The sequence below is a fragment of the Lampetra planeri genome, chromosome 63 (genome assembly GCF_965212315.1).
Source record: "Lampetra planeri chromosome 63, kcLamPlan1.2.h2, whole genome shotgun sequence".
Taxonomy (NCBI): Eukaryota; Metazoa; Chordata; class Hyperoartia; order Petromyzontiformes; family Petromyzontidae; genus Lampetra; species Lampetra planeri.
In genome coordinates, this window is record NC_136169.1 from 798536 (window position 1) to 822178 (window position 23643).

The 23643-nt window shown below is 50.2% G+C and overlaps 2 protein-coding genes across 2 annotated transcripts; one reads left to right on the forward strand and one right to left on the reverse strand.

Annotated features, from left to right (window-relative positions):
* Nucleotides 1-2206: 2206 nt before the first annotated feature.
* Nucleotides 2207-11607, reverse strand: LOC144736764 (uncharacterized). Its single transcript, XM_078619378.1, has 4 exons — nt 11534-11607; nt 6902-7212; nt 5437-5686; nt 2207-3322 (listed from the first exon to the last, which is right to left on the reverse strand). The coding sequence occupies exons 2-4, from the start codon at nt 7190-7192 to the stop codon at nt 2985-2987; spliced, it is 879 nt and encodes a 292-aa protein (XP_078475504.1). The 5' UTR covers nt 7193-7212; nt 11534-11607; the 3' UTR covers nt 2207-2984.
* Nucleotides 11608-13064: 1457 nt separating this feature from the next.
* Nucleotides 13065-22803, forward strand: SNRPB (small nuclear ribonucleoprotein polypeptides B and B1). Its single transcript, XM_078619526.1, has 7 exons — nt 13065-13242; nt 15624-15775; nt 17498-17609; nt 18568-18720; nt 19854-19983; nt 20682-20804; nt 22297-22803. Exons 1-7 carry the CDS (start codon nt 13240-13242, stop codon nt 22329-22331), a joined length of 708 nt encoding a protein of 235 aa, XP_078475652.1. The 5' UTR covers nt 13065-13239; the 3' UTR covers nt 22332-22803.
* Nucleotides 22804-23643: the final 840 nt, after the last annotated feature.

The following is a 23643-nucleotide window of genomic DNA, read 5'->3' on the forward strand; positions in this document are numbered from 1 at the left end:
TTATGCCAGAAAAAGTGTGTTGACCAGTGTTATTATTGTTGTTGTTGGAGTTGTAACCTTTTACGGTTTAGTGACCCGATGCAAATATTGCCAAGCGTAAAAAATTGACGACGACGACAAAGCGAGGTGTGGGTTGAGGCCAAGACGTCTTGGGGGCCACCGCCGCCGCCCATACCGGACCTCACTCCGCTTGACCCTTCCCCGTTTCTTGGACGCAAGTCGGTTCGGACCGGTGGCACCGTCTCCCCAACGCGCCGAACAAAAGGCTGTGAAACCACAACGCATCGTCCCCAACACGCGAGCCGACACGCCGCGGGGAACTCCAACCTGGGTGACACAAACACAGAGAAATGTGGGAACTTATACCGGGGGGGGGAGGGTGCCAGAGGTTGCAAACGGGTTTTGATTCCTCACCCGTACCTGGCCGCACCAGGGTCGAACCCGGCCGGATACGGGTAGCCGGGCATCGGGTAGGGTACGGGTATCGGGTACTCGGTTACGACCTCTGGTGGGTGCCCAATTGCTAACAAAATCGCGCGATCGTGACGATGGTGGCTTCGTAACGTAATTGCAACGCGATTGGTCGTGGCGAGGATACATGTGGTTTAAGCAGGCGATGCTGCTGCTGCAATCGTAACAACGGTGGAGCCGACCCAACGACCCACCCCGGTCTGACAAGAGGGGGTCTCAGCTGGACCCGCTCGCCGGCACGACGACTTGCATCGCTGGGCGACTCTGGCGAGCGCCACGGCATTTGCCGAGGGGCGTTTGTGGGGGGAGGGTGTTTGTGTTAAAGAGAGCCGCTCTGGAGAAGCGCGCAACTCGCTGGGAGCGACACGTTTGGGTTGGGTGGGGCGAGCAGCAATTCGCTGCACGCGGCGGTAACAGCGGCAGCTCCACGCAGTGTCGCCCCCCCCACCCCTCACCCCTGCGGCCTAAACGAACGGCGCCAAATGCTTCAATGGGATGGGATGCTGCGAGTCCAACGCCCCCCTCCCCTCCCACTCCCCTCCCACTCCCCCCTCTGCTCGCCTCTCCCTGCCCAGCTGTGTATGGACAGCGTGCAGTCACACGCTCGTTTAGCAGGATTTGCCAAAGCAACCCGATGCAGCGGGACCCCAAAAGAATGCGTCTCGAGACCCGGGGAAGGCTTTGCTTGGTAAATAACGACACGCTACTTTTTGTTCACGATAACAAGACCATCCCCCGCCTCCCCCGCCCCCCGACTTCAGAGCGGATCACGTTAAATTTAAAAACCAGTCGGGCGAAGATCATGCACAAACGCGTGGCTAATACAACGCTTTCCTACATACGCCTCGTCTTCGAAAGTAACTTGCGGATACACAGGCCAGGAGGCAGCGGTCACGGGAGAATTCATGAGCAAAGTTTTATTCCTATCCAAGCACCCCACCCCGCCACCGCCCCCCCGGCAATTATAAAGCGTAGGAAAAAAAATCCCAAATGACGTTTACAGCGACGTCATGCGGCCAATTCGACTTGCGCACGCACGATGGGTTGGAAGCGGGAGCAGTCCGGTGGAGCGGTGGGGGGCGGTGGAGGGGGTAGGGGGGGGCGAGGGGATGCGGTGGAGGGGGTAGGGGGGGTTGGAGAGCCAAAGCATGCTCACCCACTCCCCCAACGCCGGATTGCGAGCGAGCGAGAACCTGGGCGACGCCGTGCCGGACCCGTCAAGCCGCGGTGCGAACCAGGGCTGCTCAAGGGCGATCGCTGGCAAGTCGTCACTGGCAGAAGACAGTTTCACCGCCGTTTCATATTCGCGAAGAATAGTTTTAGTTTTTATTGTGCCCAAAAGCTGACTGTGAATGTGATTTTGGGGGGAGGGCGGTGGGTGGGGGGGCCCTGGTGAACGACTGTGGGAATGGCGACTTCCAATCGGTTTACAAGAGCGTGGCGCTAACGTCAGTAGCACCCGGGTCAAAACTATTCTGCGCTCCAAGGCCACCGAGTGCAAAGCGGCCTTCGGTGGCGGATGTCGTCTGCGGGCCGTTTCCAAGCGGTGGGCCCGACGCACCGCACGTGGCCAAAGCGTACTAATCGGAGAGGTGCGGGGGTGGGGGGGGAGGAAGGGAAAATCGGGAGGTGCGGGTGAAACAGCCACAAGCCGGATACACAGCCCCGCGCGCTACGCCGTGCAGGTTTCACGCACGCCTGCCATAGACCAATCGTTTCTCACCATCACACTAAATTCCACAAAACCCCGGATTTTATTCGGCAGGACATCAACTCCCCATCGCTCGACGCCACCGCCTCGTACAAACGGCCGCACGACAATGATCGAATTTTCCGGTAAATACGCCGACCGACGACCGACTGCCTTAAAAACCCCCCCCCCTCAACTCCAGTCCTCCACCACCCCCCGCTCACCCCCCTCCCGCAGTGGTAAAATCAATCCGGTGAATGGTGCGCGCGCACACACACACGTGGATGGGTGGGTGAAGTGAAAGAGATACAAAAAAATGGCAAACGTGGGCTCGGTGGAGTGGGGTGGGGTGTCAAGGAGCGGAGTTGAAAAGCACCGCCACCTCCACCCGTGGCACGCCGTGGCACAGATGGCTGCACGCCGACGGAAATTCAACACGGCTGACGCCACGGGGGGATTAGCGAGCGTGCCGTCACGTGGCCTCTCTCTCTCTCGCTCCGAAGCGTTCTTCCGGGTGGTGCCGCGCATTGGTCGTAGGGCACGGTGCCTCCCACATTCCCCCCTTCCCGTGGCCGGGGGAGGGGGGAAAAAGGGGGGGGGGGAGGGATCTTTCTTCAGGAACTTCGGTTCCGGACATCCTGCTGGACAACAACAACACGCGGCACGACCCGGCCAACAAACACGTGGCAGAGGCCAGGTGGGTGGGTGGGTGCGAGTGGGGGGCGGGCGGGGAGTTTAAGGTGGAACCCTGAGATAGCGCGACCGTACGGAACCGACGAGACCGGCGGCGGCGGGTGACAGCGTCGGCACGCGGCGACCGAGCTCAGTGCTTGCGCCGCTTGTGCGCCAGCTGCTCCTGCCCGTTGGTGTTCTCCAGGGGGGCGAGCGGCGGCTGCTGCGGGTACGCGTCGTAGGCGGCGCGGTTGGCAATGTCGTCGTCTTCCTCCTCCTCCTCCTCGTCTTCCTCCTCCTCCTCGTCCTCCTCCTCCTCGTTCTCGTCGTCCTCGCCGTCGTCGTGGTTGACCTGGCCGCCGGCTCCGGCTCCGTGGCCGCCACCGGCCGCGCTGCCGGCATCGCCGCCGCGCTCGTACACGGCGATGCCCTGGTGGTTGATGACGACCGAGGGCAGCTCCTCGTCCTCGTAGCGCTCGCTCGCGCCGCCTGTCACGCGAGGCGGAGCAGTGGGGGGGGGGGGGGGCGAGCGCCGACAGCGTTAGGCCCCGAGTCGAACAAACGGCAAAAAAACGTTGCCGTGGTGCGCGGTGACCGGCACGGGACCGCGACGGCATTGGCGGGTGCCGGAGCGCGAAGCCGGCACCGCCGAGTTTTCCCGAGTTCGAATCCGGGTTTCGGGCGCCCAACCGTTATGTAAGCAGGCTCTCGCGAGTGGGTCTCAGTCTGGTTGTCCACTACTCGGATAGCTCTACACGGAGAGCCATAGACTCGCGTAAAATGGGCTGTGATTAAACCAGGTTGTCAAGTGTAATCACTTAGTGGTCTGAGCCCGATCACCAATGAATGCACACCAGAGGTCGCAAACGGGTTTTGATTCCTTACCCGTACCCGGCCGCACCAGGGTCGCAAATGGGTACCCGTACCCTACCCGATACCCGGCTACCCGTACCTAGCCGGGTATCGGGTAGGGTACGGGTACGGGTACCCGATTGCGACCTCTGGGATGAAGCCATGTTGCAGGCGCGGGTGGGTTGATTCTAGGAACTTCAATTGTAAGAGACAAGACGTTGGGAAATGAGTGACAAACAGTTACCAGTGACTCCGGTCTACCCGTGCCAGGCCGCACCAGGGTCGCAAACGGGTACCCGTACCCCCGTACCCGGCCAGGTACGGGTAGCCGGGTAGGGTACGGGTATCGGGTACCCGGTTGCGACCTCTGCAGCACACAAAACCTATAACATTCAATTTGGTGATGTACTTAATTTGGCTATATTCCAACCCTCAGAATAAAACATGTTGGCATTCAATTAGAGAGAATTAAGTGCATCTCATCATCCAGAGAATAAGATATATTGACGTCCTTGTTTGATGTTGCGTGTGCGCAGCAGCTGTAGGCTCCAGATCATCTTTCCTCTCGTTAACCCAGGAAATACTCACCGAGTCTCAACTCGCTTTCAGGAGGATCCTGCCACGTTTTAGCCGTCGGGGACAATGTTGCGACATGCAATTCCAATTGAGTAATTTGTAGGCAATGTTTAAGAATTGTGACGTTTGGGCAATACTGGTAACTTTTTACGCATAATTATTTTTGTAGATACGGTAGGAAATCAGTTCAACACGTAGGCTTTTGCGAACAATATCATCCATAGGTAGGAAACCACACGCACAAAGGCACCCCGAGAGGGGAATAAAACCAAGGGCCTATTTGCTGCGAGGCACGAGTGGAAATTACTGCGCCACTTTGCCGCCGAGATGGAGATGATCAAGTTTTCCAGTCTCGTGTAACACGCAAAGGTGGCTTAGGCTCGTGGCTGGAATGCATAGGCAGAGTTGCGAGACTAGGTGTGGAGAGCAACGCCGTCAATCAACCAAAACTCGCCAGGGTTTTGGTCACAACGCACGGGTGGAACCGCACGTGTGAGAATAGACTTGTTATTTAATCGAACGATGTGAAGATAATATGCTAAATCAACGAATGATCGCCGTACAAATCGCATTCATACAGCGACTAAATGCAAGACGCTGTAAAACCAAACTTTTCCAAAAAAAAATCAATGCAAATGAACATGTCGTAAGCTTGATTGGTAACAATTTATCAGATTGCTGGTGGGATTGCTGCTGATAATTACACACCTCATGATAAAATATAAACTATATTTATTTTACCGGGTAAGGCCCGCTGAGCCATGTAGCTCCTTGTCAGAAGCGACTTGGCTATCACAAGTAATACCTCAAGTGGCTCACATCACGTGGAAATTTATAGCAGCCAAATACTCTCAACGCGTGATCTTGATTCTAAACGTGGAGGGAAAACCGGAGGACCCGGAGAAAAAATCACGCGAGCACGGGGAGAGAGAGAGCCACGTAACGTATAATTATAAAACAGCCGTGAGGGTCTGCGGTTCGCACCCATGACCTCCTGCGTACCAGGGCGAGGGAGTTAACATCTCGCCGCCGCCGCCGCCACGAGACATTAAGCGATAACGGACTTGACGCGCCCGTCTGGCGGAGAGAAATTCCCCCGACGACGACGAAAAAGAAGAAGAAGCCGCTGCCGCCGCATTCCAGTTACTCGGCGAAATCCACCAGCGGCGTGTTACCTGACACAGGATAACGGGAGGCGCGAGCTGCCAACTGTTGCGCGCACTGCCGCCGCATCATCACGGTCGCCGTGCCTGTGCTGGAGCCGGCCTTGCGCTTGCTGCTGGCGCGGCCGTGCGTGCTGGCGCTCAGCGAGTTGAGGAAGGCCTCGGGGGAGGTGAGCCTCTGCACGGACAGAACCAGCTCCGTCAGCTGCTGCACCGTGCCCAGCGTGCGCCGGATGTCTGCCTCGCTCGTCGCGCTAGCGCCCTGCAAGACGCAGCAGCAGCAGCAGCAGACGTGCACGCTCACCCCTCCCCCGCACTTGTGCAGCTCGGGTTTGCTTTGTGTGTTTGTTTTGTTGTCCTTCCCCCGCACCTCCGCCGAGCGCAGTTGGCTAACGTACGGTGCGGAAGAAGTTCAACGTGCGTACAGACAGGATTGTTTTCACATGTCGTGCTCTGGGCGATCTGCGAGCATGCTTACACGCCAGATGTGGAACAAACCAGCGCATGCGTGAGTTAGGGACGAGCATTATATTTAAGAATTTCAGATTTTGGAATTTTAAGCGAAATATTGGAGTTTCGGAACATTTACAAGTAATTTAACGAAGTCTCTGTGCCAACGAAAGCCAGGTTAGACGATGCCATGCGACACCGCTGGACAGGATAAGCGCAGACGCGATGCCATTGTAGTGACATTACCTCTCGTGATTTAATATTCCAATCGAAAATTAGTTTTTCTAGTAATCCAAAATGTCCTATTGCGGCCAGATTCAAATTTTTCAGATTAACCTTAACATCGGAAACACAACAATCGTGTCTTTGCCGTGTGTATGCATGCATATGTATATGAATATCTTACAAAGAGGTACCGACTGCTAAACGTCATGAACACGAGCAGCTGCACTGCTCTGCGAGGGATCGGAGCGGAGAATTCCGTCTCTCGACATGATGCCAATAGCGCAGGGATTCGCACCTCTGATCGAGCACGGTCGGCTACGTGCGGTGCGAAAAAAGGTCAAAATGCAGAAATGCAAGGAGTAAAAAAACAACAGAAAAATTACAAAAAACTACAATATTACAGAGCTATAAAACTAAAAACTAAACTTTTTTTATTTTACCAGGTAAGGCCCATTGAGCTTTTTCAGAAGTGACCTGGTTATTACAAATGATAACGAAGTGGCTTACCATGTGGAAATGTACAGCAGCCGCCAAATTCTCTAAACACAAGTTGATTCTAAATATAGAGGGAAAAACCAAAGGATCCGGAGAAAAATCTACATGACCACAGGGAGAGAGAGAGAAAGACATGCAAACTGCAAATACGCAGCAGGCGTCAGTGTCGGGATCAAACCCACGACCTCCTGTACACCAGGCGAGGGAGTCAACGTCCCGCTAGCCAGCACGGCTCCCCACAAGCTATGCACGGGGGGGGGGGGGCGGGGCTCGCCAACACACCGACGAGACTACCGTCGCTCCGTACCCTCGCGGCCGGGTGCGGTTGGCGCCGTGGTGGCACCCCGTTGACGACGCGGCGGAAGATGGCGTAGTGCGCGAAGGGCAGCCGCTCCTTGGCGACGGCGAGTAGCTCGGAGCGCACCTCCGCGTCCTCGGTGCACGCCAGCAGGCAGTCGTAGTCTGCGATGCCCAGGTCCGTGGCGAGGGTGCGCGCCAGACCAGGCTTGACGCCCTGCGCGCCCAGCCAGCCCGTAAAGTCTCCGCGCGGGTCCACGTCCACCGTAGGTGGCAGCTCCTCTTCCGCCGGCGCCGCCATGGTTTGTTGCTGTGGTGTCGCTGTAGCAGAGGGTCAAGGGAGTCAGTCGGTGATATCGTGCAGCGTGTCCGCGATCATCCAAGCGCCCGCCGCTCGGTTTGAAATCGTGAACGTTTGTGTTAATGAGCTTTGGGTGGACTGGTGGTGAGCACACTGCACCGTGATAATTAACTTATCTTAAAGGGAATTTATAAAGCGCATTAACCAAGGCGCTTTACAAACAATTCACAACAGTACAACGTATGAATGCAATGGTGAAGATGAGATGAAATAGATGAGAGGAAGCGCGATGGGTGCAAATCTGTGTTGATGCGTCAATTTGGTGAAAGCGAAATTGATGACAGTGAATGATGATGATGAACGGATTAAATGAATGGAGTTAACGAGTGAAAGCCACGCAATGACAATATGAAGAGGGAACGGTAACGGTGGAGGTTATGAGGGGGAAACGAAGGGGTCGTCGAGTGAGATAGGGAAAAAGAAGTGAGTCTTGAGTGAGCAGCGTGAACTAGCGAGCAAAGGCGAAGTTTGTTCCGACGAAAAGGCCACCTCCGTTCGATTCCCAGCCACGGTTAACATCGTTTGGCGAGTTGTTTTCTTTTATCACAAGCGGACGTTCACTTCCTTCTTGTCACATCAAACCAGTGACAGCAAGGTCAAGTACAGTACGGGCAAGGCCCCTACGTGTTCAGTTCCTGGGGCCAGTTCGTAAGACGAACGCAAGTCGGAACACAACCATGTACAGTATTTAAACGTGCATCCGGTCAGTGTTTTACCGTTCGACAAAGGGAAGCATTGTTAAACGCGTAAGAAGATATGCTGTACACATTTGCACGTGACGCTGTAAACAGTGGGCTCGCAAATTGGATGGTTAAAAAAAATAAAACACCTCGTGGTAAACTCGTTCGTCAGTGCGAATATTCGCAAGTCGTACGTTCGTAAGCCGGGGGGGGGGCTGGCTGCCTGTATTATCAAATAACCCCCCAGGACGGACACGGCGTACAAAGGCCTGGATCCAAACGTGCTGAAAATAACTGTACAGCAGCATAATAGTAGTTTTTTACCATTTTTTCTGGCAACAAAACTGAAACCTTTTTTTACAAGGAATCGTGTCTGCATTAACCACAATACCTGCAGTCAGAATGCAAACAAAAAACACACTCTGATAATGTGTGCATTGTCCTTGAAATTGATTGGTCCACACCAGACAGCTTTCCTTAGAACCTAGTCTCATACGGTGTTCGACCAGAAGACGCCAAAAGGCGCACAACTCAAAGACAACGCACTATCAGAGTAATGAGGGCTTAGGGTAAGCATTCAAGGACAATCCATACATTATCAAATTGTGTGTTTTGTTTGCATTCTGACTGCAGGTATTGTGGTTAATGCAAACATGATTCCTCGTAAAAAAAGGTTTCAGTTTTGTTGCCAGAAAAAAGGGTAAAAAACCTATTATTAAATATTGCTACTGGCAAAGGAGGTTTCATGATGTAAATAACTGCACAGCCTTGATGCTTGCAAGCACCGCTGTGGAAATTGGTGGCTATCAGAATGTATGCAGCCTGGGGGAAAAATCGAACTTTCTCCGGCGTGTCGATACTTCGATGCGGAATCTCTCTGCGTCAAAGTCGAGGGCCAAATCAGAACTCAAAGCGGATGGCCATTCCTGCCCCAACGCCTTATGCAACAAGGGTCTTCGTACAGCTCCAAAGGTGCTATACTGGTAGGAACCTCCTGGTTACACCAGCCCACAGGGGATTATTGTGTCCGTCGTGCAGGGAGGGGCTGGGTGGGGAGGGGCTGGGTGGGGAGGGTAGGGCTGGGTGGGGCTGGGTGGGGAGGGGCTGGTCACCCCGTGGTGCCCTTATAAAACTCAACGTTTAACCTACTCACGCCGGCTTGTGCCCGCCCTCACAGTCGGGAATATTTGCGGAATACACCACGCCGCCGTTGACCCTGGCCATTGACCGAGCAACCCAACGTTTCTACCAGCTCCCTCCGCAGGAATGTGTTAAATCACATCAACTTTGTTCATGAAAACCACTGTCGTCTCTACACAATCCACTTGTCTACGAGGGACCCTCCCCCCCCACGACTTTGCGCGTCCGTGGGCTATTGTTTTTGTCACCACATTGCCCCAACACATGCGCGGTAAAAGAAGTACCATACAACGCAGTGGGTATTGTGCTCTACAGTACTCCCCTCCGCTACCCACACGGTGGCCGTACATCCAAACACAACTTAAGTTTGTTTCGAGATCTGTGCGCGTCTCTACGAAGGTTCCCGATTTATATTGTGATGGTTAAACCCAAGGAAAGCCTCTCTCTTCTCCAGGTAGATTCCTGCCAAAAAAAATGTCGAAGTACGTTTTGGGGGGGGGGGGGCGATGACCGCCACTGCTTCTGCTATCAACGAAATTAATCATCACCGCCACCACCGTCGATTTTGCACGATATTTATCTTTCAAATAATCATGCTGAAGATAATCATGCCGATGATCGACGGATCGATACATCGCTACACAGCGCAGTGTTTACAGCTTTTACATAATCGTCAGTATGATTATCATCTGAATAATTATATGAACGCAATCATCATGCTGATAATAGCTTTCATATTATACTCATCATGCGGACATCGATAATCATGCTGAATATAGAAAAGCTGTAAACGCTGTGCATTGTGGCGATAACATCATTGCTGATGAGAATCTTCATGCTGATGATCATAATCATATTTGCTGATGATAGCTTTCATACAATCTTTCATATTATCAGCATGATGATTTTAATCGACGGATCGATACATCGCTACACAATGCAGAGCGTTTATAGCGTTTATATAATCAATCATCCTACTGAGTTTGTGGCTCGGGCATTGCACGTTGTAGGGTCTCTACATTATGGGACCTCCTTTGCCAGTTTCAAGATATGATAACAGCTTTTTCCCCATTTATCTGGCAACAAAACAGGTGTTTAGATGTTAAAATGCCTTTTAGAAGGCGTCCTCTGGTCGAACACCGTTTGAGACGAGGCTCAAAAGAAAGCGGTCTCTAGTGTGGACCAATCAGTTTCAAGGACAATTCTAGATTTGAAGATTTCGTGACTGCAAGGATTCATACTCTTAGGTTTTTCGGTCAAGAATAATATAAATATTATTTCAATTATATTTTTTTATTATTTATTTTTTACCTACGTGACTTCAAGGACAATGCCAATACATTACCAGAGTTTGTTTTGTGTGCATTATGACCACAAGTATTGTGGTCAATGTAGACATTATTCCTTGTAAAAGGTTTCAGTTTGGTGTTTTAACATCTAAACAAAGCCGTTTTGTTGCCAGATAAAAGGGGAAACCCCTATTATCGTTGTAGGGTCTGTTTATGGCTTTTATATACTCGTCAAGCTGATGATAGCTTACATATAATCATCATCGCTGATGATTATATGGAAACTATGTACTCGTTACGCTGATGATAGCTTCCATATAATCTTCAGCATGCTCATGATTTTACGGAAGCTATCATCATGCTGAAGCCATCATGCTGATGATTTTATTGAAGCAATCAGCGTAACGGGTATATAGCGTCAATATAGTCATCAGCATAAGGAGTATATGGAAGCCATCATCATGCTTATTATTATATTGAAGCTATCAGCGTGAAGAGTATATAGCTTCATATAGTCATCAGCATAAGGATCATATGGAAGCTATCATCATGCTTATTATTATATTGAAGCTATCATCAGCGTGAAGAGTATATAGCTTCATATAGTCATCAGCATAAGGATCATATGGAAGCGATCATCATGCTTATTATTATATTGAAGCTATCATCAGCGTAACGAGTATATGAAGCTACCATGCCGATGATTACATTGAAGCCATCGTCAGCGTAACGATTTTATAAAAAAAGCTCTGATGATGAAGAGACCGTTCTCAACGACGCAAGGCCCGACCCACAAACACCGAGGAGACGTCGCCTGGCCCGGCCACATGAACGCGAGATTCTAATTCGACGACATCGGCCACACGAAAGACGAAGAAACAACAGCAGCAGCAGGGGCCATGCTCTTTCCATTGCTGGATGAAGGCCTCCTTCCTCCCCTCCGAGCGGCCACCATCCTTCGCGATTTGCCGCGCGCTCGCAACGATTCCTCACAGCTCACGCTCACCCCCCACACCACATCCATCCCCTTCTCTTCCTAAGCGAAGCAACGAGGGGGGGGTTCGAGTCGAGGTACCCGCGTAGGTTGAGTCGAGGCGGAGGGGGGTTGGGGGTTGAATTTGAACCGCGAGACGAGAGCGGCCGCCTCGGAGCGAGCGAGCGAGCGCCGTTACCTGCGAGAAGCCTTCGCCTCGCCTGACTCGCGCGATATGGCGCCAGAGACGGAGCCGCCGGTTGGTTGGAGAAACCCCCCCCCCACAACCCCCCACCAAGCCCCTCCCCCATCCCCCACGAACCACCCCACCCCCACCAACCGCCACCAACCACCCCCACCAACCCCCACCCCCAACAAGCCCCTCCCTAACCCCCCACTAACCACCCCCACCAACCCCCACCGACTCCCCCACCAAGCCCCTCCCTAACCCCCCACCAACCCCCACCAACCCCCCCACCCCCACCAAGCCCCTCCCTAACCCCCCACTAACCACCCCCACCAACCCCACCAACCCCACCAACCCCCCCCACCAACCACCCCCCACCAACCCCCCCCACCCTCCACAACCCCCCACCATCCCCCTCCCTAACCCCCCAACCCCAACAATCCCCCCGACCCCCCCACCAATCCTCCCAATCCCCCCCACCAATCTCCGCCAACCCCACCACCCGCAACCACCCCACCCCACCAAATCGGCGATTATCGAAAGGCGGCGCCACCCCATTGGTTGAACGTGGAGAGGCACATCGGCAATGAAAGGCGCTTGCCGATTGGTTGATAGGTCGACATGAGGGGGGTGGGGGGAGAGGGGGGGCAACGACGATGAACCGACGACGCTGATTGGCGCTAAAGATCTGCGTACGTTTGAAAGGAAATCGCTGATTGGTTGGCGGAGATTAGTACGTGATATGAAGAAGGGTCTTTTCCCGAAACGTTGAGGCGGCAGCAGCAGCAGCGAGCGTTGGTGGATCACACGCGGATTGGTGCCCATACCCCTGGCTCGCCACGGGATGGCGCTACTGGACTGGACTTATTCTTTGGTTCTTTCGGTAAAGTCACGGAGATAGAAAATTAAAAAATAACAATTTTACATTGAAAATTAATCCATTCAAAACATTATAAATTAATCATGGGCTTTGATTGTTTCTGAAAATTATTAACTTAAAAAAACTGGTAATTTTTTGTAATAACAGAAATCAAATACAGTTACATCCACTAAAAAAATGAATACAGCGTGACGCGTCACAAGAGCCGAGACGATATCCATAAATCTTGACTTAAAGCTTTCGTGACTGCAGGAATTCATATTCTTGGGTCTTTCGGTAAAGTCACGTAAATAGATAGGTTCAAAGACTAAAAATAACAAACAAAAAATTACGACGTTTAGATTGCAACACAAGTGGTCGTCTTCAGGAAAAAAAGCATTTCTCCCTCGCCTTTCCCACGGACAGAAGAATATGATATCCATAAATGCATTTGTCGCAAGAGTCAAAACGCAGTTAACCAAAAAAAGCTGTACCCATATTTTTTATTGTTTTATATTTTTATTATTTTATTATTTCCCTTCTACGTGACTTTACCGAAAGAACCAAGAATATGAATCCCTGCAGTCACGAAAGCTTTAAATCAAAATATCCCCATATTCTTGGTTCTTTCGCTAAAGCTGTACCGCTAACATGACGTCATGCAGTGCGTGACGTCAAACCTCCGGGAACCAATTAAGTTCCCGCCCTCCTCCCACAATCCTGCGCGCGGCTGCCCGGGGGCAACAGCGAAGAGCCGGCGCCATTAGAGGCGCGTCCCCTGCCCGGGCTTTGCCTCATTCGCCCGCGACTCTCATCGAGGAAGAATCCGCGCTCGCGGGGCGCCATCCGCACCGCCACCATGGTGAGAGGCGGCTCTTCGCATCGCCGCCGTTGTGCGCTGCCGTTCGGCGCTGTTATTTCGCGCCGTCGATTTGCCGCGCCTCTCCCCGCCGCACAGAAGGCGATGATAGCACGAAGCTAGGCCTAACGTCCCGGGCTTAGCGAATGCGGCCGCGACTTTAAATGATGCGGTGATCCGTGTCGCGCGCTTTCTCCATTTTTTTAAGATGTTCAAAGATTTTAAACAACTTGCGTCTACGCGTTGCGGAGGTTTTATACCTTTGGCATTTTTAAAACCGCGGGGTTTTTTGTTTAAACTTTCGTTGGCTCGTATTGCTTGGGCCTAATTCAGGCTTTTTAAGCGATGCCTCCCCAATGAATGAGGGCACCGTTGTGTTGAAAGTTTTATTTGAATCGATAAATTCGGACAGGGTTTAGCACTTGAACGCTACCTCTTTAACGTCGTCGATGAAGAACTGGGCGTCGTAAAATGGTGTTGGAACGTTGCGGGCGATGGCACTTGTACAAAGCGCGTGATGGCGCCAATTTTCTCCGATTTTTTTTGTTAAAAAAATCTCCGAGCTCGTTTAGAACAACGCCTGCCGCTGCCGCCTTTGTCAATTCACTGCTAAATCCTCACCGCCACCACCACGAGGGATGGTGAAGCAAAAAGATGCAACGAATAATTGGTGTTGCTACCCCCCCCCCCAGCAATTTAAACGACGTGGCCTAAAACGGCGTTGGGTTACCCATCGGAGCGTTATGGAGGCTCAATAAAAAAAATCCTGCTTCGCTACGATCAGGCGATGTAGTAGTGTGGGAGAGCATAGGAAGCTATCGGAATACGGCGTGGTTATGTGTACCGCGTTGATTAGTGCCAGAGACGAGGTGAAAACCCATGTCGATTGATTACGATATCGTGTACAGTCTTTGACTTTTACCAATGTTCTCGAAAACTATTCTGTAAAAAAGGCGAAACTATTATGTAAAAAATGTACCTTTTTGCCAGTATCAAAATATGAAAAAATAAGAATAGGTCTTTACCCTTTCTGGAAATAAAACAGGTGTTAAGATGGTCAAACGCCAAATAGAAGCATGCACTGATAATATATGCATCGTCTTTTAAACTGATTTTCATACTTTGATACTGGAAAAAAGGCCTGTTTTGTAGCTGCTCACCCCGAACATGTGACACGTGTATTGATTGTATTTGTGTTGTTCGCCTTGTGGTGTTCTTTGGTCTGACACTGGTGATACCAGATCATAAAGAAGGCCAATCAGTTTCAAAGACATTGTATCGATAATTATCAGAGCATGTTTGTTCACATGTTCAACACAAGTTGCGTGTGGTTAATGCAGACGTGATTCCTTGCAAATGGTTTCTATTTGCCGTTTGAACGTCTTAACACCAGTTTTATTGCCATAAAGGGTCAAACCTATTGTTATTCTGTTATCTACATTTGATTTATAGGCGCGTTGCTTGCTAATGCCACCTTCATTGGAGCACAGGGCGGCAGCTGGTTCAATGATGACTTAAATTTGGCATGTATTATCCGATCACGGTGACGACTTGTAAGGTTAACCTGAGAACCATGCTGGCCAAGCCACTCGCAGATGTGCGACGTTGCATTAAATCCGCGTTAGTTTTTTTTGTGTAACAGCGGTCCAGAGGAATATGGCCAAATAATGGATCGCGGAAGCTAACAACAATGTGACTGCGCTTGCATAGTGCATGCATACATACATTTTTTTCTTCTTGGTTCTTTCGGTAAAGTCACGTAGAAGGGAAATAATACAAATTAAACATAATAAAATAATTCTCACGACGTTTCGGCCACAACGCAAGCAGCCGTCCTCGGGTGAAGAACAGTTCTTCAACGCAAGCAGCCGTCCTCAGCTGAAGAACAGTTCTTCACCTGAGGACGGCTGCATGCGTTGTGGCCGAAACGTCGTGAGAATTGTATTTTATTATGTTTTAATTTTATTATTTCCCTTCTACGTGACTTTACCGAAAGAACCAAGAAGATGAATCCCTGCAGTCACGAAAGCTTTAAATCGAAATTTATACATTTTTGTTTAAACGTGTGCTGCTGCAGGGTTAGGTTGTGAGCAGCAGAGGGCAGTGGAGCGAATCCCCATTTGTACCCTGTACTGTGTGGAGGCTTTTCATCCATCAGTGAATTGACAGAAGGGCCGTACGCGTACAAGTGCACGTTGTCGGACCCAGTACTATCATTGTGTTCTTGTGGTCATTAACGCAGACGGATGTTTATGAAGATGGACGGTGCACGAACGACGGGGTGTGTTTGGCTGGATTTAGTTGAAAGCGTTTCGTTATCCACGCGTGTTTACTGTTAACACCGTGCGCCTTGCTCGTTCTGTTTGTGCCTGGCCCCTCTTAAGACGGTGGGACGCAGCAGCAAGATGCTGCAGCACATCGACTACAGGATGCGCTGCACCCTGCAGGACGGGCGCATCTTCATCGGCACTTTCAAGGCGTTCGACAAACACATGAACCTCATCCTGTGCGACTGTGACGAGTTCAGAAAGATAAGGTGTGAGACTCGCCGCGTTGTTGTCTGGTTGTATTTTCTCGCCCACCGTAGTCTTCTTCTTCTTGATTCTTTCGGTAAAGTCACGTGGAAGGGAAGTAATAAAATAATAAAAATAAAACATAATAAAATAATTCTCACGACGTTTCGGCCACAACGCAAGCAGCCGTCCACCGTAGTCTTGGCTGCAGGCGGCTGTGGTTGGCCAATAGGCATGTGACAACTCTTGCCTCCTTGCGGTTCTTGAAAATTGTCACGAGTTGGTGGGTGGGAGTGTTTCGATTGAAGAAAATATTTTGTTTACGGTTTTTTAAAATGTATTTAAGTTGGCTTGGGCAGTCCTTGTTAGCCCTTGGGCGAGACACATTACTGGGAGTGGCAGCTGTGGTGGATGTTGAAGCGACAATTGGCGTTGGTGCAAGAAACTCGGTGGTTTCTCTGGCGGAACCATGAATTGACGATGGCTTGGAGGTCTTTATCAATCGGTGGCTGCACTGGGCACAAACACGGAGTCATTTAATCTATTCTTACTGCCACGAAGGTGATGCGTGTATCATAGAACGTAATCCACTTTAAATGACGAGTTGCTTGTCTGATGGCGTAGTGCTCGTCTTATAAGTTTGGGATTTCATATCCCCTTGTGGGTGGACTGGGTTCGTCATCCCAGATGTGGAGTTCTGGGTTGGGCACAGTGGTGGGCATTCTTCTCTTTCCCCAAGCATTCCCTACGCTTGACAGCGGAAACGCATCAAGAGTTGAAACGAGGAATCCCAGCTGGTCCTTCACAATTATTAACTTGTCTGGTTCATCCTGCTTGTGCGATTGGACAACGACTGACTGGTCACCGTCCCAGGCATACCCAGTTGCCTGTGTGGGCCTGTCCAGGCATGCCCAGTTGCATGTCTAATGACCTCTGGAAGGGCTCTTTCCAAATTTTAACTTTGCTTTTATCCGTCGTCTTTTAAAACATTTACTGGTTGTGGCTTTGACTGGCTTCTGTGATCCCATAGCACTCGGTGTCAAATATCACTGGTGTGTTACACTCGCTACGAGCGCACGTACAAGTCTGTCCCGGTTGCGGAGCACACATAGACGGGCAACGGCACGCAACGAACAGCGCAGAGGCCCTGGCAGGAACGGAGAATAATTTGGCTCGTCAGATGCAAATGATATTAAAAATAATTGGTAAGAGTCCACGGCACAAATGGATGGGTGAAGGGAATAGGGGCAGCAGAGGAGAGCAGTCTCTTAATTTTGATTGCGAGTTGATATTGAATAGAGGGGAGAAATCTATTATTAAATCGTAGCAATTAAGCAAGTCCCCCAGGAGGGGGAGTGAGTGTTACTTGCCTGCTTGCCTTGAGAATCTTGCTTTACGTGCAACGATTTTCTTAGTCACCCTTTGCATGCCAGTGTTGTTTCAGGTCCAGTGATGATTGACCTTGGCTAAAAGCTCCGTGTTGAAACATTGTGTACAAAGCAGGATTACTCTGAGGACCTTGAGACAACACCAAAAACATACGTTTTTTAACGTCAAATCGTTTGGTAGTAAAAGTCTGCGCCCGTGCATAAATGATGCCGCAAACCATATTGAGTTGGGATTTTTTTCCGCTCTCCCCTTCCCCCATCTAATTTCATTGTCCGAGTTTGGGGATGGTTGGGGTGCCAAGTGGTCGGGGTCGGTCGCGTTTGCTGAGCTTGCTCGTCCTGACACGCCGCTTCTAGGCCCAAGAACTCCAAGGCTGGGGAGCGTGAGGAGAAGCGTGTGCTGGGTCTGGTGCTGCTCCGTGGAGAGTCTCTGGTCTCCATGACGGTGGAGGGGCCTCCACCTAAAGATGTGAGTTGGTTCTCAAAGGGGACCCTACTTTGCACATTTCAACAAACAATAATAAATGTGATTTTTAAATCCTTTATATTAAGTTCGCTTGCTTGCTTACGACCGTGCAAACCTTTCGGTCGTTTTTTAACCCACTTCCCGTGATCCAATCGAGCTGACATTTTCCACACAGACTCGTTGTGCGTGACAATTAATGTTCGTGAAATTTTTTTTCTAAATTTTACACTTTTTAGGACAAAAATATTATATTTAATTACCAATTGCTTAATGGTGCAATGTAATCATCTGACCCATAGGTGGCAGCCATCTCAAGCCAGAGGACTCTAGCCGCCACGCATAAAGGATTTTTGAGCTATTAAATTAAGTGGTCTGTGATCAATTTAAATCGTAGGGCTGTCTTAATGGGCAGGGACTGTAAAAGCACCTCTCATCCACCATCAGTAGTGGTGTCTCGTTACAGAAAAACTATAGAATCCCTGTTCTCTGACCTTACAATAACCCTATTCATACTCTTTGGTTCTTTCGGGAAAGTCACGTAGGTGAAAATAATAAAATGTAATAAAAAATGAAAACGACTAAATTAAATCGCGACGTTTCGGGCGCAACACAAGCGTCCTTCATCAGGTGGGAACCACCACAGCGAAAACGCCTTTACCGAAAGAATCATTGCAGTCACGAAAACTTCACATCTAGAAATAACCCTATTCTACGAAGGTACAAAACGCTGACTTCTATTGCCTAATGTATGTTTCCTTTTTCATTCAACTTACATTTGTTTTGTATTCTGTGTTTTTTGTTTGGTTCAGGCCACCCATTTCCCCAGACAATCTCGAGTTGACTGTATAGTCCACTTTACCCTGGTAATTGTCACAGTCGACGACGACGATGATGTTGTGGGTGTGTGTGTGCCACAGCGTTGACCTGTGTACCCCCCTCCTGCGTTGTTCCGCGTGTGCAGTCTGGCATCGCGCGCGTACCGGTGCCCGGGGCGATGGGAGGGCCGGGCATGGGCCGTGCGGCCGGGCGCGGCGTCCCCGCTGGTGCCCCCGTGGCACAGGCCCCCGCCGGCCTGGCCGGGCCGGTGCGTGGCGTCGGAGGCCCTTCCCAGCAGGTAAACGGCCGCGTGGTGTTTGCCGTCACACCGCCTATGTCCCTTACATTGTCCGTCACACACACGTCGGATCTTGCGCCTGTGAGAATGGTGATTCGTGAAAGTGATGTGCTCATTTCACTAAGGTTGCCAATAGCACGGTTGGCTGCATACGGTGCAAAAGGAATTGCTGCGTACAAACAAGGCAGTGCTTGGCAACAATGCATTTATGTAAAGTGAGAGTTAGTTTAAAATTCTCTGTTTCGGATGAATTTGGACGTTGATGGGCGGCAGCTGGTTCAATGATGACCTAAGTTTAGCATGTATTATCCGATTTCTGTGAGGACCTCTTTTTACCCTGAGAACCAAGCTGCCAGCCACTTGGGAATGTGTGACATTGTTTAAAATGTTTTGTCAGTGGGCCGCAGCAGAAATGAATGGAAAAATAACTTAAAATCAATATTTTTATGAAATCGGTGTTCTTGGTGAAATTCGGTTTTGTCGTTCACCTAACAAATTGCCGAGTAATCTTTGCAACATTCGTAGAACGAGTATTTAACATCCGACCTGCTTGTGCTAGGAAGTGGCTGAGCAAAGTGCCACTTCCTCATTAGCCGCACAATCACCCGCATCTTTCAAAGTGAAACGTGCATCACAAGTCGGTGGACTTGCCCCGGCAATGCACACTAAAATCTTATCGAAGCATCGTTTCCCGGAAGCTGCCCCTATTTATTTGCGTTGGTTACCTGTATTCCAGAGGTCGCAAATGGGTTTTGATTCATCTTCTTGGTTCTTTCGATTCCTTACCCGTACCCGGCCGCACCAGGGTCGCAAACGGGTACCCGATACCCGGCTACCCGTACCCGATTGCGACCTCTGGGATGAAGCCATGTTTCAGGCACGGGTGGGTTGATTCTAGGAACTTGAATTGTGAGAAGAGACAAGATGTTGGGAAATGAGTGACAAACGGTTACTCACCAGTGACTCACGGCCTACCCGTACCCGGCCGCACCAGGGTCGCAAACGGCTACCCGGCCGGGTACGGGTAGCCGGGTATCGGGTATCCGATTGCGACCTCTGCTGTAAACTTATTTTTGCCGAGGGCTCGCCCGCGACGTGTTTTGTGACGATGCGTCGTGTTGCGCGCGTGCCAGGTGATGACCCCGCAGGGCCGCGGAATTCTGGGCCCCACCATCAGCGGATCGCCACAGCAGTACCCGGGCCCGCCACCTCCTGGCGGGCGCGGAGGCCCCATGCCCATGGGGCGTGGAGGTCCCCCAATGGGTGAGTAACGGCGGTGGAAGATAAAACGCCCGGTTCCCGACCAGCGGTGTAGCGACGCATCGGCGGTTTTTGTACCGATTGTTGAGCTCTTTGTTTCACGCGTTGGATCTCGCGCCTGGTGAGAATGGTGATTCGTGAAAGTGATGTGCTCATTTGACTTTGAGGTTGGTAATAGAACGATTGGCTGCGTACATACAAGACTGCAAACAAGGCAGTGCTTGGCAACAATGCATTTACGTAAAGTGAGAGTTAATTTTAAATTCTCTTAATCTTTCGGATAAATTTGGACGTTGATAGGCGGCAGCCAGTTCAATGATGACCTAAGTTTAGCATGTATTATCCGATCTCTGTGAGGACCTCTTTTTACCCTGAGAACCAAGCTGCCAGCCACTTGTAAATGTGACATTGTTTAAAATGTTCGAGTCGACGGGACGCGGCAGAAATTGCTGGGAAAAAAAACTCTTCAAATCAATATTTTTATTAAATCGGTGAAATTAGTTTTTCCGTTCTCGTATTAACAAATTGCCGAGTAATCTGTGCAACATTCGTCGAACGAGTGTTTCACTTCTGACCTGTTTATGCGAGCGCATCAGTTAAATTATTTTGTGACTCTGCCCCCGTTAGTGGTGGGAGGGGGGATTATTTCCCACGTTGCTAACCAGCAGTTCCTGTCGTGGCTTGTCTGCACGTGTGCCCAGGGATGATGGGCCCCCCGATGGGCATGCGTCCACCCATGGGCCCTCCAATGGGTATGCCTCCCGGCCGGGGCCCCATGGGAATGATGCCCCCGGGAATGAGACCCCCGCCGCCCGGCATGAGAGGTGAGTTTTCCATGCCTTGCACACGCGGCCAGTGCCCGGCAGAATTTTCCTCGTGAAAATATGCCTTTGTACGGTGTATATGACTTCACGTTCTAAGCTTGTGTATTTTAAAGAGCTGATATTTTGGACTGTGCCAGTCCGAGTGAAGAGCACACACAACAAGGGCGATTTGCCTAAAACCGAATTGTCTATATATATACACACAAGGTTGATTTTAGCACACCGTTGTCCGAGCACAAACTATTTGGTGACGCTGCAATGTCGGCGATGTTACGAGCGCGACTCGCAGCGACTCGGCACATTGGTCAATAACACCGGCCTTAGAAAATAAAAATACAGGTGACAGTCTTGGGCAAATGGTCCTTTAGCAGCACACGGGGTGGACGGGGAGAGGCGCACCGTTCTCTTGATGGCCTCTGTTATGTGAAAAGCCTTTAGGGGCCATCCATTTTGTACGTACGCAAAAATCTTGTCAACTTGACCCCCTCCCTGTACGTACGCGTGACGCACGCCCCCTCCCTGCCCGAATCCTATAGAACGGCTGATATTTAATCCATGCAGAAACGATCAAGGATTAATAACATTAACGTGTTTAAGCAAACATATAGTCCACCACCGAACTAACTCATTTGAAGGCCAATGGAGACATTATCCAGGTTCCACCCCCCCCCCCGTTTCCTATGCGTACATTGTCAGTAGACCCCCCCCCCCCATACGCAAGCGTACGCATTTGGGTAACCCCCTCCATGCGTAAGTACTACATGGATGGCCCCTTACTTGGAACCTCCTCTATCATGTGCCTTGTTTTCGTCCAAGCACAGTTCTGATATAAGCGACTGTTCCCGTTAGACTGGTAGGGGGTGGTCACATTCGTGTGATCGAGGCACACAGATATAACAACATATGGGAGTCTACGGAAAGCCATCGTACTATGTTTAAAAGCTTACAAGGCAATATTTGACTGCGACCAATAGCAGTAGCGTGTTAATACATTTCGGCATCTGCTTGACAACCACATATTCTGAAATACTGTGGCCTGGAAGTCGACTGGATGTTTTTTTAAATCCTTTATATTAAGTTCGCTTGCTTGCTTGCGCGCTTACAACCGTGCAAATCTTTCGGTCGTTTTTTACCCCACTTCCCGTGATCCAATTGAGCTGACATTTTGCACGCAGACTCGTTTTGCGGGACAATTTATTTTCGTGAAAAAATTTTTCCATAACTTTACACTTTTTAGGAAAATGTTTTTTATATTTAATTACCAATTGCTTAATGGTAGCAGGCAATCATCTGACCCATAGGTGGCAGCCATCTCAAGCCAGAGGAAGAGAGGACTCTAGCCGCCACGCATATAAAGGATTTATAGTGAAAAACTTTGTTTTTACGGGTTAATTTTTTTCTTCCACATGTTGTTGTGTGTGCGTGAGGAGAGCGGCCCTGAGCCTCGCTCCGCTGACTGTGCACGTGGTGCCCGTCGTTCTCTCTGTTGCAGGGCCCCCGCCTGGCATGAGGCCTCCACGGCCGTAAGGATGCAGCGGAGGGAGAGAATCCTGCTTGTTGTTTATATAAAGAGCCGCGTTGGGCTGGGCGGGTGTGAGAAGAAAGTCGTTGATTTGTGGGCTGTGAAAGACGACGGGGGGTGGGGGGGGGGGTAACCACAATTGCAACTTTTCGCTCCGTTTCGGACAAGCTGACGAGTGGTGAGAGGTAAATGTCATTGTGCCCGAGGACAAAAAACGCGTCCTCTTGCTCCAAAAAAATTACGGGGGCAATGTTGTTGTAAGCGATCCGCGGGGACGACGCTTTTGAGAATTTCTTGGCCGTCTGCGACGTTGTTACCCCTTAACGTTGAGTCGTCTGCGTTTGGCTCTGTGTGGGGCTACTGGGTCGCAAAAAGTTTGTCTCGTCTCCGTTGGCTCGTGCGATCCTGCGAGTTTTATATTTTGTTCCCGTGGCCCGAGTTTTTAAAAAAATTAAATCACAAGTGTGTCCTGGAAAACCTGGTCTCAGCTGTTACTCTTCATGCGTTGTTGTTTTCTCCCCCGGGCAAGTTCTTCGACTTTGCAAGCAACGTCTGAGGCATCTACTGCCATATCTCTTGACTTGTCTCTGTGACGTGGGGGAACAATAACTGAAACAATGTGAAAAAGGCTTCCCCATAAAAACGACAGCACTCAAGGATAATTCCACCCCTGTGGCCCCCAGGCCAAGACCTTCCAGGTGAGGTGGTGGTCATGTGACCTCATGGCTTGTAACGTCACTACTAATACTGACGAGGGCAAAACCACGACATTTGCAATGACGATACTTTTTAAATTTCGATTTGAAGCTTTTGTGACTGCAGGGATTCATATTCTTGGTTCTTTTGGTAATGTCACGTAGAAGGGAAATAAAATAATATTTCCCTTATTCTTAGGTTTTTTTTTGTAAAGTCACGTAGGTAAAAACATTAAAAAGTAAAATAAAAATCACGACGTTTCGGAGGCAACACAAGCTTCCATCTTCAGGTGGTACCGTCACAGCCACGACAGCTGTATCAAGTGAATGAGAGATTGCAGGAGTTACCACTGCGTTTATATAATGGTTGGAGAAGGTGGTGGGGCAAGGGCCGCATACTTTTTATTAATATGGTAAGGTGAGGCTTAAGACTAAGAATAGAATGCATAACAAAGGCTGAGCCTTTGTTATGGAGAGGTGCGGTTTGTGACTACCTGTAACAGGGAGCCCACCACTAAACATGGTAAAACAGTAATGGTTGTCTGTCAAATAAGATTGGCAAATAAGTGTAGTTAAATCTTTTTTGCATGGTTAATCACATCTTTCCAATGATTACTCAGTT

Excerpts from the sequence above, each read along its gene's own strand:
- LOC144736764 (XM_078619378.1), bottom strand. The coding sequence starts at position 7,192 with ATGGCGGCGCCGGCGGAAGAGGAGCTGCCACCTACGGTGGACGTGGAC. Across the intron at positions 5,687-6,901 it reads AACCGCACCCGGCCGCGAGG|GGCGCTAGCGCGACGAGCGA; the intron begins GTACGGAGCGAC and ends TGCGTCTTGCAG. Across the intron at positions 3,323-5,436 it reads CTCCCGTTATCCTGTGTCAG|GCGGCGCGAGCGAGCGCTAC; the intron begins GTAACACGCCGC and ends CTCGCGTGACAG.
- SNRPB (XM_078619526.1), top strand. Across the intron at positions 17,610-18,567 it reads AGGGGCCTCCACCTAAAGAT|TCTGGCATCGCGCGCGTACC; the intron begins GTGAGTTGGTTC and ends CCGCGTGTGCAG. Across the intron at positions 18,721-19,853 it reads TCGGAGGCCCTTCCCAGCAG|GTGATGACCCCGCAGGGCCG; the intron begins GTAAACGGCCGC and ends CGCGCGTGCCAG.